The 14,570-nt window shown below is 44.4% G+C and overlaps 1 protein-coding gene across 1 annotated transcript in view; it reads left to right on the top strand.

The window, feature by feature from the left end:
- Window positions 1–203: 203 nt before the first annotated feature.
- Window positions 204–14,570, top strand: part of LOC131543881 (Fc receptor-like protein 5) — a 28,510-nt gene continuing 14,143 nt past the window's right edge. Inside the window, exons 1-4 of the mRNA XM_058781690.1 lie at window positions 204–236; window positions 3,828–4,050; window positions 4,331–4,609; window positions 5,308–5,583. Coding sequence (XP_058637673.1) covers window positions 204–236; window positions 3,828–4,050; window positions 4,331–4,609; window positions 5,308–5,583 — 811 coding nt within the window. The remainder of the gene's footprint in view (window positions 237–3,827; window positions 4,051–4,330; window positions 4,610–5,307; window positions 5,584–14,570) is intronic.

Here is a 14,570-nt window from a genome sequence, read left to right as displayed (position 1 = left end):
GGTCCAATTGCTACTCAAAACTAGTCCAAACTAACTGTGTTTCCAGGGGTTCCCCTGGTAAAAATCACATTCCGGGGGCTAAAATACACGTTATTGGGGTCGCTTCAATCCGTGGCCATGAAAAACAACCCATGGCAACACTGATAAAGTAGCCCAATTCAAAACTCAAAACTTCTGTGATTTCTGTTAGTGTCTCTCTTGACATGCCGGAGACTCAAGGAGTGTCTTTTGGGAAGGTAACTTTATCTCTTTCTGATGAGGAGGAGATTGCATGGCGCTTCTCCATTTCCAGGTTGTGATTGTTTTTTCCATCAGAGTGGGAGGACATGGTGTGGCCCACCCTTCCTTCCTCCTGTGGAACGTATTTGCATAGTCCAAACATATTTAGAAAAGTGTCACTAAAGTTTTACCAATGCATTATTCACTTACCAAACCACAACCAGAATACCTTTGGTAATGACGAACACACTGAGTCCAAACATTAGGGAAGGAGATTGAACTGTCATGCATGCATTCATTTGTCCATTAACAGCTGAGTTTGTGTAAGATGTTGCACTACACATGGCTGTCACTGAGAATACGTATTTCTCTGAATAAGTTTAAGATGTGTGTGTTGTAGTTTCATCAGTTTAAGGTTTGAGAACATAGTTATGAATGGATTTGGATGGAACTCTGTGATGTCTCTTTGTTTCACCCACTGCTGCTGCATCCAGAGGTCCTAAGGAATTTTTATGGCCGTCACAGGCCAAACCTTAGGAATCAGTCTGTTGGTGGGTGAAGGGCAAAAACTGCATTTTGACCAATAGGAAGTCCTTTCCTTCCTGGGCTTGGCACCAAAGGTCTTCTTCTTGCACTCTAAGAGGTGTCTGGCTGTTGTCCTGTCATCTTTATCTGATGGTGTTGGACAGTTTGCTTATGGTAGTCCACCAAGATCCAATCAAAATGTAGCAAACCTTTGTCCACTATTGTGGTCAGAGAGGGCCCCCTGGAATGTGCTATCCACTACAATAGCTACAATATTCTGGAAGTCCAGCCAGAAGAGCTTTACAATATAGTTTAGATATTTCAAGGGCCTGGATGAGAAGTTGTGCAGCTCAGTAAAAAATTAAAGACCATCCCTGGTTTCTGACCAATCTGTTTGAAATTACTGTTGACAAGCCTGCAGTGTAGCTGCATGTTGAAATTGTGCTGGACAGTTGGAATAGCTGGGAAGACAAATTGAGTTGAGAGTGCTGTTCTGATCTTTTTGAAATGAAGAGAGAGAGAGAGAGAGAGCGAGAGAGCGTAACTCCAAAGGTACTGTGCTAATGGAGACGTAACTTTTTTCTTTTTTTTTTTTTTTTTCATTGTTTGCTGAAGTGGTTATTTTAAATAATGCAACTGAAAAATATCTTGCTATATCAAAAGTATTTGCAAATGTTGACAAAATTTGCAATATCACTATTGCCTAATATACAGGTGCTGGTCATATAATTAGAATATCATCAAAAAGTTACTAATTCCATTCAAAAAGTGAAACTTGTATATTATATTCATTCATTACACACAGACTGATATATTTCAAATGTTTATTTCTTTTAATTTTGATGATTAGAGCTTACAGCTTATGAAAGTCAAAAATCAGTATCTCAAAATATTAGAATATTTACATTTGAGTTTGAATAAATGACCATCCCTACAGTATAAATTCTGGGTATCTTTTGTTCTTTGAAACCACAATAATGGGGAAGACTGCTGACTTGGCAATGATCCAGAAGACGAACATTGACACCCTCCACAAAGAGGGTAAGTCACAGAGGGTCATTACTGAAAGGTGTGGCTGTTTACAGAGTGCTGTATCAAAGCATATTAAATGCAAAGTTGACTGGAAGGAAGAATTTGGGTAGGAAAAGGTGCACAAGCAACAGGGATGACCGCAAGCTTGAGAATACAGTCAAGCAAAGCCGATTCAAACACTTCGGAGAGCTTCACAAGGATAGAACTGAAGCTGGAGTCAGTGCATCAAGAGTCACCACGCTCAGACGTCTTCAGGAAAAGGGCTACCAAGCCACTTCTGAACCAGAGACAACGTCAGAAGCATCTTAACTGGGCTGTGGAGAAAAAGAACTGGACTGTTGCTCAGTGGTCCAAAGTCCTCTTTTCAGATGAAAGTAAATTTTACATTAATTTGGAAATCAAGGTCCCAGAGTCTGAAGGAAGAGTGGAGAGGCACAGAATCCATGTTGCTTGAAGTCCAGTGTGAAGTTTCCACAGTCAGTGATGATTTGGGCTGCCATGTCATCTGCTGGTGTTGGTCCACTGTGTTTTCTGATGTCCACAGTCAACGCAGCCATCTACCAGGAAATTTTAGAGCACTTCATGCTTCCTTCTGTTGACAAGCTTTATGGAGAGGCTGATTTCATTTTCCAGCAGGACTTGGCACCTGCCCACACTGCCAAAGGTACCAAAAGCTGGTTCAATGACCATAGTGTTACTGTGCTTGATTGGCCAGCAAACTCGCCTGACCTGAACCCCATAGAGAATCTATGGGGTATTGTCAAGAGGAAGATGAGAGACACCAGACCCAACAATGCAGAAGAGCTGAAGGCCACTATCAGAGCAACCTGGGCTCTCATAACACCTGAGCAGTGCCACAGACTGATCGACTCCATGCCACGCCGCATTGCTGCAGTAATTCAGGCAAAAGGAGCCCCAACTAAGTATTGAGTGCTGTACATGCTCATACTTTTCATTTTCATACTTTTCAGTTGGCCAAGATTTCTAAAAATCCTTTCTTTGTATTGATCTTAAGTAATATTCTAACATTTTGAGATACTGATTTTTGACTTTCATGAGCTGTAAGCTCTAATCATCAAAATTAAAAGAAATAAACATTTGAAATATATCAGTCTGTGTGTAATGAATGAATATAATATACAAGTTTCACTTTTTGAATGGTATTAGTGAAATAAATAAACTTTTTTGATGATATTCTAATTATATGACCAGCACCTGTATATCAGTAAAGAATGGTGGAGCACTGCAGAAGCACAGCAGACTCAATAGGCCACGTTTGTAATAAATCTCTATTGTGCATTCCAGTAATATTATAGAATAATGATATGGTCAACTAGTTTAATCCTAAAAAAAAAAAAAACTAAACTAATACAAATGTTCATATGTTTGCATTTAACAACCATTCATGTCATGTATTTTTTCATTGTGTTATTATAATGCTTCATTTTATTTGTTTGTTTGTTTTGTTGTTTTTAGTGCTGATGCTATACAGCCACTCTGGACTCACTCAAGGTAAATAATTAATCCATACATATATTATCACATCCCTCAGTTTTCAGCATAACAGGTAAACATATGAATATAAATACAGTCATGGGCCCTAAAATATTATCTAATAAGCTCATGATACCATGTATTATTGCAGTGATGCGTTTATTATTATAGTGATGCATAATACATCAGTGTAGATGAAATGGAGCAGGGTGCAGCCTAGTGTAAATTCAACAATCCTTTCTCTAATAATGACCAGAGATTATTATTGACATGCAGGGGCGCTATGGGTGCTATGGTTTCTGGACCCCTGAATAGCATATTAACTTGGGTCTCCCTCGGCAGAAATCACATTCTAGGGCCCTCTCTCTGACTATAAAGGTTTGGAATCATCCTAACCTTCCCTCGTTACAGCGCCCCTGCTGACATCAGTCTGTGTTTACCCACAAACTGAAAAGAAACAACACCAACAAAAAAGACAATTACATTGCTTGAATTTTAATCTATGAATATTTACTTTTATATGCGTTAACTCAGTGGAAGCAAAACCTGTATTGAAGGTGATTCCAGATCAGCGTGTGTTCAGAGGAGAGACAGTCACTCTCACATGTGACATACAGGGAGCAGGAAACATTCAGTGGAGATACAGCTGGTTTAAAGATGGTTCAGTCACCAGAGACGTCACTGAGAGAGTCTACAGCATCACACCTGATGAGTCTTACAGTGGTAAATACAGTTGTGAAGTAAAGAGCATCAGCGACGCTGTTACACTGAGTGTATCAGGTGAGTTTTCATGGACAAATCTGTTTAATGCTCATTTAAATCAAAATTTCGAAAAAGCACCACTCAATCGATTAGACCATGTATAAGATGAATAATTATGCAAGTTACTAAACACTGCCAATGTATAGCTTTGGAATACTATGTACAGGGTTCGGGCCAAAGTTCTGAGCTCGGAGCCCTCCCCTCAGACAGCACGCCAAATACGCATAAACTCTATTCTATTTATTATATGTAAGTGTGAACTCGTGAACAATATCTACTTGTATGTGTATTAATACAGCGAGACCAAAACCTGTAGTGAAGGTGACTCCAGATCAGCGTGTGTTCAGAGGAGAGACAGTCACTCTCACATGTGACATACAGCGAGCTGGACACATTCAGTGGAGATACAGCTGGTTTAAAGATGGAGACACTCACAATCCATACACAACAACAACAACAGCAGAGTTCAGTTTCACAGCTGATTATGTGTCTAATAGCGGTGAATACAGCTGTAGAGGAGAGAGATCAGACTCACAGAGATCAGACATCAGTGCTGCTGTTACACTGACTGTATCAGGTGAGTGATCATATTCACAGCTGTTTAATGCTCATTTAACATCAATATTTCTGGCTCAGCACTTCTCTTATACTCATCTGTAGCAGCAACATCTGTACTTATAAGATCAATGGAGCACTTTTAGTCATTATTCTGTTCAGATGCACACACCTTTTGTGGGTTTTTGTGGAGGTCCTAGTTTAGTAAAATATCATGTAAATTTTGACAAGACTTTTCATTGTTATGGGTATCAACATATATTTAACTTTCATCACTGCCACTGCAGATGATATTCACAACTACTGTGAGAATAGAAAAGCACTCGAGTGAGAGACTTCAATACAGATGAGTTTTGCCCTGAAGTCAGAGAGAATAATGTAAATTACAGATAATGATGTGAAATGAGTTCATGAAGTCTTCAGATATCTGCTGAAGTTGATTGAGGTTCAGTTGCTCCTCATATGAGGTTGTAGTTGGAGGTCTTCAGCTCTCCTTCAGCAGGAGCTTCATTCTGCTTTCTATGACGAGTCAGAGGCGTTTGTCTGAGGATGAGACAGAGCCAGAGCCTCCTCAAAAACACTCAGATCAGAAAAATAATGACACGACAAAAGCAAAACAGAAAAAATTAACTATATTAGACTTTTGTAACACATTTTCAAAATGTAGTTATTTTTGCTGTTTGAGTCACCGTGTTTTTTTTTTTTTTTTTGTCTTTACAGATTCACCCAGATCTACTCTGACTGTGACACCAGACAGACCTGTATTCACTGGAGAGACAGTCACTCTGAAGTGTGTGATTGTGTCTCACAGTAACTGGAGATATGAGTGGTTTAAAGACAGTGTAATGTTACAGATGTCTGATCGTTACACTGTAAACAGAGACACTCTCACTATCAGAGGAGCTACTGAGTCTGATCAGGGTCAGTACTGGTGTAGAGGACAGATAAGATCAGTCTCATCACAATCAAGATCTGCTGTTTCTCTCTCTGTGAAGGGTGAGTTGAATACCATTCTTCTAAACTCACTCTATGTCCACATGTCTAATCAAGACACTGTGGTTTTGTTCAAAATTAAATGCTTACTGTTTACCAAATACAATGCATTTTTTGTTTTTTATTCTGTAATTTTAAATTCAGCACAGTATTTTACATACTCTTTATTTTTATATTGTATATTATTTGAGTGTTTGGAATGCAGTATGCAGTGATTAAATGATTCATATACAGTAGTAGTATTTGACATTGACTACGTTTACATGGACATCAGTTATCAAATTATTTACCTTATTCTGAATAAGACAATATTATGATTAAGGTGTTTACATGAGTTGCTTTTAGAATAATCCTTTCATGTTCCCGTTTTACATGTTATAGCACACAGATCGATTAATGGTATGTGTCATTACTTCACCACACGACGACATCAGACGTCTCCTCCAGAATTTCACATATAAACATATAGTTCGTCTTCGTGATGATGCCATATACAGTTTTGGGTGTTTCATTTTTAATTTTATGAAAGCTTCAAGTGCAGTTAATTATTTGTACGTGCATACAGACGACGGCGGTGTTGAAGCTATTTTATTTGCCGTCAAACGGTTGATCACTGTGTATCCTGTCGCAAAATGTGGCGAAAGGTCCTGCAAGGCGGTAATACGCGTAGACATAATATGCGTAGACAGGGGCGGACTTAGTGATTTGGGGGCCCTAAGCAAATTCCAGGTATGGGGCCCCCACACAATAACTATGTGGAAGCCCGTTTCCACCACTGAATAAAAAATAAAAAAATTTTATTGTGATATTTTATCGCACAATTCTGACTTCTTTCACAAAATTGAGTTAAAGTCCAGTTTTGAGGGGGGACTGATATGTTCTCAGAATTGCGACTTTATATCTCACAATTGTGAGTTTATATTGCGCAATTATGAGAAAAAAAGTCAGAATTGTGAGATAAAAAGTCGCAATTACCTTTTTTTTTTTTTTTTTATTCAGTGGCAGAAACGGGCTTTCATAGTTCTAAAGCCAAATTAGGCTACCTTATTTTGTTCGGATCACAAAAGGAAGTTCAAAAAATACAAATAAATCTTTTTACAAACATAAAACTACGCATGCAACTCATTCCATATTCCAAGTGTTTATGCTTAACTCTTATTTTGCTTGCTCGCTCTAGTTTATAGTTTATTTGTACCTTCATAACCAGTAATTAGTCAACCTGATGCTGTTCTACAGCCAAATTTGGCTACCTTATTTTTTTTGGAGATCACAAATGAAGACATAAAAAAAAAAAAAAAAAAAATTTTTTAAAAACCTTGCACTTGTCCATTTAATAAATTGTAAACTTTTCCAGTCTTTTTACAAACATAAAATTATCCCAGGCAACTCACTCCATAGTCCAAGTGTTCTGAAGGCATACTGTAGGGTTTGCCAAGAAACAAATCGAAAATGAAACCTATAGGCCTAATTAAGGGAAAATCTCCAGTCACTGCATTTGTGGATTTATACGAGTACGCGGCAGTTCGCGCCGGTGCGCCTTGGAGAAGCACACAAGAGAGTCATTTAGAAACATCAAGATAAATAAAATTGTGACTTGAAACACAATGCTTTCTTTACTGGGGTGAATATATCTGTTCTGAGACAGTCAGACAGCCTAGAATGCGCGCCAAGAACGCTCCCTCATAATCACTATAGCTGTCTCTCACTTCAATTCATTGCGATCTCACGACGTTCCATTAATAAGCTCCCTGCACAATGAATCTCTTATTTACATCGTATCTACACTTTGTTATAATGAGATGATTCCCGAACTTGCAGAACGCAGCACTTGACAAAAACTCGGTATTTTGATCGGTGAGTGGATTCTAACTTAAACACTTCTGGTCACTGCGTTCAAGAAATCAGCGGATATGACTGTGAACGGCTACATTGCTCAACGCTGCAAATATGTTTCGCTAATATCAGATGGGGCCCCCTGATTCCCCAGGGCCCTAAGCGGCCGCTTACCTCGCTTATTGGTTAAGTCCGCCCCTGTACGTAGACGCCTCATGACGTGCTGGAACGTAATCCATCGTCGCCGCCATATTGGTTGGGTCTCCTCACTCTACGCTAGCACCAGAGTCAATGGAGAGCGAGCAACTATTCCCATATTTTGTGAAGTTTACGGTTGTAATAACCGGCGCAGTATTGATACCAGATTGCGTGGGATTACCTGATTCATCAGTGAAGGTGGTCAGAGCAGCAGAGCGTGTGATTTGACAAAACTCAAAAGAACAAGGTGTCAGTGTGTCCTTCATCAACTGGTTTGTTCGGGTGGAGATTGGTTCAGAGGATGTGTTCTTACTCGGGGAGCACATTGCAGAAACATTGCAGAAACCCAATTCGGAATTGAGAACTATCAATTCAAGTTTGTGTCATTTGTGGTGTCTGTATTTCACAAAGTAAGGTGCACCACATCGCAAAATTAACTACCCTGGAGTTACAGAGTGCCAGCATACGCAAGAAGCTGTGCAAAACAGTTCTTCTTCAAGGGTTTTAGCTCCCCAGCCCCAGTTGCAAGCCTGACAGGGTGGTGTAAGATGCTGGAATGACCTGGAATTATAATGCTTACTTTTCCAGTAAAATGTACTGAGCTGGTACAGTATATATGGGAGCGTGTATGTATATGTGTTACAGAAGGGTCGTGTGAGCGTGTGTGTGTGTGCGAGTGAGAGAGAGAAATAAATTCAAATGAACAATCAAACATGTTTCTTTATTAAAATATAAAATTAATTAATTTATACATTTATCAATATGCCATAGCCTACCATATGTCTTTGTTAAAGAGCATAATACAAAGTATTTTAGCATGGAAGCACGTATTTTTCAATGTGTGACAGCGTCCTGTATCATAACTAAATCTGTGCCGTTTGTAACAAACCAAACCGTGTGAAAATCCAGTAAAAATTCGTGGAGTTATGATTATTGTAGTTGGGGATACACTTTCCTCAGTAGAAATAAATGCAGGGGGGCACATTGGGGACCCATCCAAGATGGCGGCTGCGCTGATACGTCAGCTCCAATAGGCAGTGTCAGTCTATGAGGCGTCTACGTATATTATGTCTATGGTAATACGTACTACCGGCACATCCGGGAACTTAACTGTCAATTTCGTCACTGCCCCTTTTTAGGGGAAAATAAACTAGACTTCCCATAGACTTCAATACAAAATAGCGGCACAAAGAAACGTCCGTACACAGCCGGCAGGCATGAATAACTTAAGAAATCACTAAGATTAAACATGTCAAGTAATTATATGTCCACCCTGCCTGCCATAGAGCGTGAAACTTAATTTAAAAACTCATTATCCCAGCGTCAAATTGGTGTAACAACCCCACCCAGTGGCCAGAGGTGTCTTACCGGACATTTACTTGTACCTAATCGAATCACCAGGTAAGCCAGTGACTGATTTTACTTCGTATTTGAAAGTAAATAATCTTTAAATGTATATATTATGTCCTTATATTTAGAGTACTGAGTGCACTTTTCTGTCAAGCCATACAACTAGCCTGGCTTAGCTTTTGATAGCATCATCCGTAATTCATGATATTTCCATAACAGCAAGATATGGTTGATGATGGCAGGTAGCCTGGGATAAATTTGGGTTTTTACAAACATTATTGGTGCACCCAAACACACAAGAACTCTTTGGCATGTTGTAAGGTTAGTCCACTTCCTCAATCCGATACTGTATGGTGGTTTGTTTTCCCCTAAAAGTGGGCATTAATCTGTTCAGAGACATTCTATGACGTTGCGCCGGTTGTGAGTATAATGTGATTAAGGTGTGTACATGTCTGTACTGCACTTCAGTAATGTGACTAAAATAGGAATACTCCATGTCTTAATTTGATTTGTGTTTACTTCGATTATGACTTTAGCCGGATTAAGGTCATCAAAAATCGTCTCCGGTTACATGCGTAACCTCGGTTCCCTGAAAGGAGGGAACGAGACACTGCGTAGCTTACGCTTGGGGGGTAATCCCCCTCCTCCCGAAATACTGAAGCCTTATTGCATCACACCGGTAAATCTTACCGGCCAATGACGCTCGAGCATTCGAGCTAGGGGCGGAGCCACCCACTATATAGGTCGATGTCCAGCGGCATTGCCCCAGAATCTTTCGACTGTTCGAACTGGCACAAGACTCTGAGGATTACAACACAGCAGCGCGTGCAGTGTCTCGTTCCCTCCTTTCAGGGAACCGAGGTTACGCATGTAACCGGAGAAGTTCCCTATCAAGTTCGGTCTCTCGACACTGCGTAGCTTATGCTTGGGGAACGCGTAAAATCCCGCTGTGTTGCATTCCACACATCTGGTAGGAAGAGTCTAAAGAGCCGGGCCCAATAGAGCCGAGCCCGTTAACTGCTTCATCGGATACTCAGGGAAACCAACGCCCTCCAGCTCCTGCAGAGCGGGACTAAGCATAGTAATAAAGCACAACACCACACATGGACTGGCCGCAGCGCTGCTGGAGCCACGTACATATACAGCATTTACCACTTGATTTATGTAGAAAATCAGTGCACCTACCGCAGTTGACAACAGCTCGAAAGCATGTAGAAGTCGCTGACTATATCTATTATAGGTATGTCTAAGGCCACCGTACCTAGTCTAAACCACTCTGATCATTTGGGGGGCGTGGCCCGGTGCAAGCTGCAGCCAACTGCCAAGCTGTAGACACATCACTGCACAGACAGAACGAGCGGTGCGAATGACGGAATCTCCAGGTTGTAAAATCTAGCAAAAGTGTCTTGTGAAGACCATCCTGCTGCCAGACAAATATCCTGAATCGACATACCTTTTGCCCAAGCCCACGACGAAGCCATTTTTCTTGTGGAGTGGGCGTGTACTCCCCACGGACAGGCCTCATTCTTAGAAGCATACGCCAACATGATCGCTTCCACAATGTGACAGCCGCTGCTTTGACACTGTCAGTCCCTTGGCATCCTTACCAAATTCCATACACGCAGTGTTCGTAGACAGTGCATGTAAGTCACCCACCCTTTTACCACATGCCAAGGCAAGCAAGAGCGCTGTCTTAAACGAGAGCACTTTCAACTCTGCCGAAAACAGCGGCTCAAAGGGTGACTCAGAAAGTGCACTAAGCACTAAGGACAGATCCCACACTGGTACCAAATTAGAACGAAAGGGGTGCAACCTCCGCGCTCCTCTTAAAAAGCTGGCCACCAGATGATGCCTACCGACTGAACGATCCAAAATAGGTGAATGGAAAGCTGAAATAGCAGCCACATACACTTTTAGAGTAGATGGCATGCGTCCAGCATCCAAGCAGTCCTGCAGAAACGATAGAATAACAGACACATCACAGCTGACTGGGTCCTCATCCTTCGACATGCACCATGAAGTGAAAACTTTCCATTTCAGATTGTACAGACGCCTGGTAGACGGGGCTCTGGCTTCAGCAATTGTATCCAAGACTCGCTGAGATACGTTTACAAGTCGATCTCCGCCTCTCCGAACAGGCTCCAAATCAGCTGGATGGTCCGTGGGTGCAGAAGATTTCTGTTCGCCCAAAGGAGGAAATGTTCCGCCAGCCTTTGAAGCGAGCATGAACGAATACCTCCCTGATGGTTGATATAGGATACCACCGTCGTGTTGTCCGTCCGAACCAGGACGTGTCGATCCTTTACCAGTGGAAGACAGCCCTGCAAAGCTAAAAATACTGCCTTCAGTTCTAGGCAATTAATATGCCACCTCGCTTGCGCACTCGTCCAAGTGCCATAAGCCGGTCTGCCATCGCAAAGGGCTCCCCAGCCCGTCAATGATGCATCCGTAGTGACAATTTTTCTGCTGACCACTCTGCCCATCGAGACTCCCCGCTTGAACATCCTTGTGTTGAACAAGGGGGCTAACGTCTGCATGCATTCGCGAGTCACCAAGACACGCAACTGACCGTTCTTCCACATGTTGCTTGGCACCCGGGATTTCAGCCATAGCTGAAGTGGTCTCATATGCAGAAGCCCGAGTTGACACACCACAGCCGCTGCTGCCATACGCCCCAACAATCTCTGAAAGCATTTCAGAGTCACCACTCTCCCTGGCTTGAACGAGGTGAGAGCGCTGGTCAAAGCTCGCATTCGCTCTTGAGAGAGACGCGCTCTCATCGATTGCGAGTCCAAATCCATTCCTAAGAATGCGATGGCCTGTGTGGGGCGAAGCTTGCTCTTCTGCATATCGATCGTCAGACCAAGGTGCTTCAGATGCTCTAGAAGCTGACATTTGTGGCTTTCCAGTGTATCCCGTGACTGGGTTATAACAAGCCAGTTGTCCAGATAATTCAGGATGCGAATTCCACTCTGCCTGAGAGGGGAAAGCGCTGCATTGATACACTTCGTAAAAGACCTCGGGGCCAAAGCCAAGCCGAACGGAAGAACTTTGAATTGATAAGCTCTGTCCTCGAACGTGAATCTTAGAAAGCGCCTGTGACGAGGGACTATCTGAATGTGGAAATAGGCGTCTTTCAAGTCCACCGAGATAAACCAGTCCCCGGGCTGAATGTGCGCGAGGATCTGTTTCACTGTTATCATCTTGAAAGAGCACTTTGCAAGCGCGCGGTTCAGTGGTCTCAAATCCAGAATAGGTCGAAGCCCCCGTCCTTTTTGGGGACTAGGAAGTAGCGACTGTAAAGGCCACACTCCGTATTTCCCGGTGGAACTTCTTCTATTGCCTGTTTTACAAGGAGAGAGAGAATTGCTGAATAGCTGAAGCGGGGTGGTCTGCGTGCGAACTGAAGCGTATACCCGTTTGAAACTGTGTTCAGCACCCATTCTGACACTCCTGGAAGCATGCGCCACGCGTCTAAATAGTGAGAAAGGGGTAGAATCGCCCCGTGACGCGTCTGGAACGGCTCGTCATCTGATGATAGGAAGCCGCCCACCACTCGAGGGGCATCGTATACGTCTTCCGCACCGGTTGGACCGCCAGTATGAGCCAGGGGAACACTCGTGCTTAGACTGAGAGGGCGCGTGGGGCTTGCGCCCTGCAGAGCACCGCTCAGAAACGGGACTCTGCTCATAACGCGCGATTGGGGAAAATTCTGAGGGGAAAAAGAGCTCTTTTGCTGAACAGTGTTTGTTTTGTGCTTTTTTTGTGCAAATTTTATTGACAACAAACATTTCCCCCTGTCGCCTGCAACATGCGAGGGGACAGGTAGGTGAAAAACAGCAAGACGAACTCCCTTGCGAAGCGGCCTGTCGTCCATCTCCCCGGACGGCCGCTTCCCCCTCGGACCAATCCCGTCAGGAACGCTGCTGTGGATCTGGCCCGGCCTAGTTCCATCTACTTTGGATACTGGAACTGCCTCGCTTTGGGTCTCACGGCCGGCTACGGGTCCACCCTCGCCCTCGTATGGGAAGGAGTAGGCGGCGGTCATTCCCGCCTTTTTGGACGCTGTAAAGAAGAGGACCTGGAACGTGGCGGAGGCGGCGCGGACCGATCTCTCTTCGGCAAGAAATGGCTCATCGCCTTCGACTGCTTCTGGGCCTCCAGAAACTTCTCAGAAAACGAGCCCACAGCATCACCAAACAGGCCGAGCGGGGATATGGGCACGTCCAACAGCTGAGCTCTCTCCGACTCCCTCATGTCGGTCAACGTCAGCCAAAGATGCCGCTGAAGCGTGACGAGATTGCCCATACAACGGCCGATTCCTTGGGCCGTCTTTTTCGTGGCTCTGAGCGCCAAGTCAGTGGCCGAACGCAGCTTTTTGAAGGCGGCAGAGTCCGGCCCCTCTTCATCCAGCGTCTGCAGCATTTTGGCTTGGAAAGCCTGGAGAACGGCCATAGTGTGGATCGCAGACGCTGCTTGGCCGGCTGCTATGTAAGCCTTATCCGCGATGTGGATTGTGGTACGGCACGGCTTCGATGGAAGCGATGGCGCAGATTTCCACCCACGTGCAGACAGACAAAGGTGTGCTGAAACTGCCTCTTCGACGGGCGGCGGCTTAGTATAGCCCCAGCGGTCGGCTCCGTCGACAGAGGAGAGCATACGTGATCCCGCGGCTTGGGCTCGGGCCGAATAGGGGGCGCGCCAAGACCGCGAGACCTCCTCGTGGACCTCTGGGAAAAAGGGAGCTGGTCTCTGGGGGGCGGCAATCTGGCGGCCCGACTGCAGATACCGCATGTCCAACCTGTTCTTAGCTGGTTGCTCAGGGGGCAACCAATCCAGACCCAGGTCCTGTACAGCCTCAGACAGGATCTTCACCAGCTCCTCATCGATCGGAGCCGAGGGATCGTGCACCTCGCTGTGTGAAGCCTCTGACTCCTGGCAGGCAGACCAGTCACCTGAACCAGAGGCTGCAGTTGACATAGCGTCGTCATCGACGTCCATTTCATCCTCTGCAGCACCAAACGAGACCAGGTCCCGCGCAACAGGTGGCTCTCTTGAGTGATGAGCATGCAGGAACTGAGTCGACATGCGTTCATCGGAGGGGCCTACTGCACGTGGCTGCCTCGGCCTTTCCTCCCGCGGCTCGGCGGCGACGGGGGGTGGAGGCAATGGATTAGCCGGTGCGCAGTTTAGGATAACGGAAATCCTGGCCCGGAGGGTTTTGACTGACATTTCTTCACAGGAAGGACAGTCAGGCCCATCCGCGCGGCCTCTGCGTGGGCTCGGCCCAGACAGAAGACACACACGTCGTGTGCATCAGGGAGCTCAACTGGGCCCCCGCATGCACAGCACTCCTTAAGTGACATCTTGTCTTCTTGCCGGATCGCCAAAGGGGAACTAAAAACGAATGGCGTCCTCTTACGGCAGTGAGTAAATTCTTTCAAGTCTTCAATGCTTGCTTCGTGAAGGAGAAAGATTCTGGGGTAATGACGCTGGACGTCGACCTATATAGTGGGTGGCTCCGCCCCTAGCTCGAGCGCTCGAGCGTCATTGGCCGGTAAGATTTACCGGCGTGATGCAATAAGACTTCAGTATTTCGGGAGGAGGGG

This window comes from Onychostoma macrolepis, chromosome 07, assembly GCF_012432095.1.
Source record: "Onychostoma macrolepis isolate SWU-2019 chromosome 07, ASM1243209v1, whole genome shotgun sequence".
NCBI classification, from domain to species: Eukaryota; Metazoa; Chordata; class Actinopteri; order Cypriniformes; family Cyprinidae; genus Onychostoma; species Onychostoma macrolepis.
This window is presented reverse-complemented; position numbering and strand designations above follow the sequence as displayed.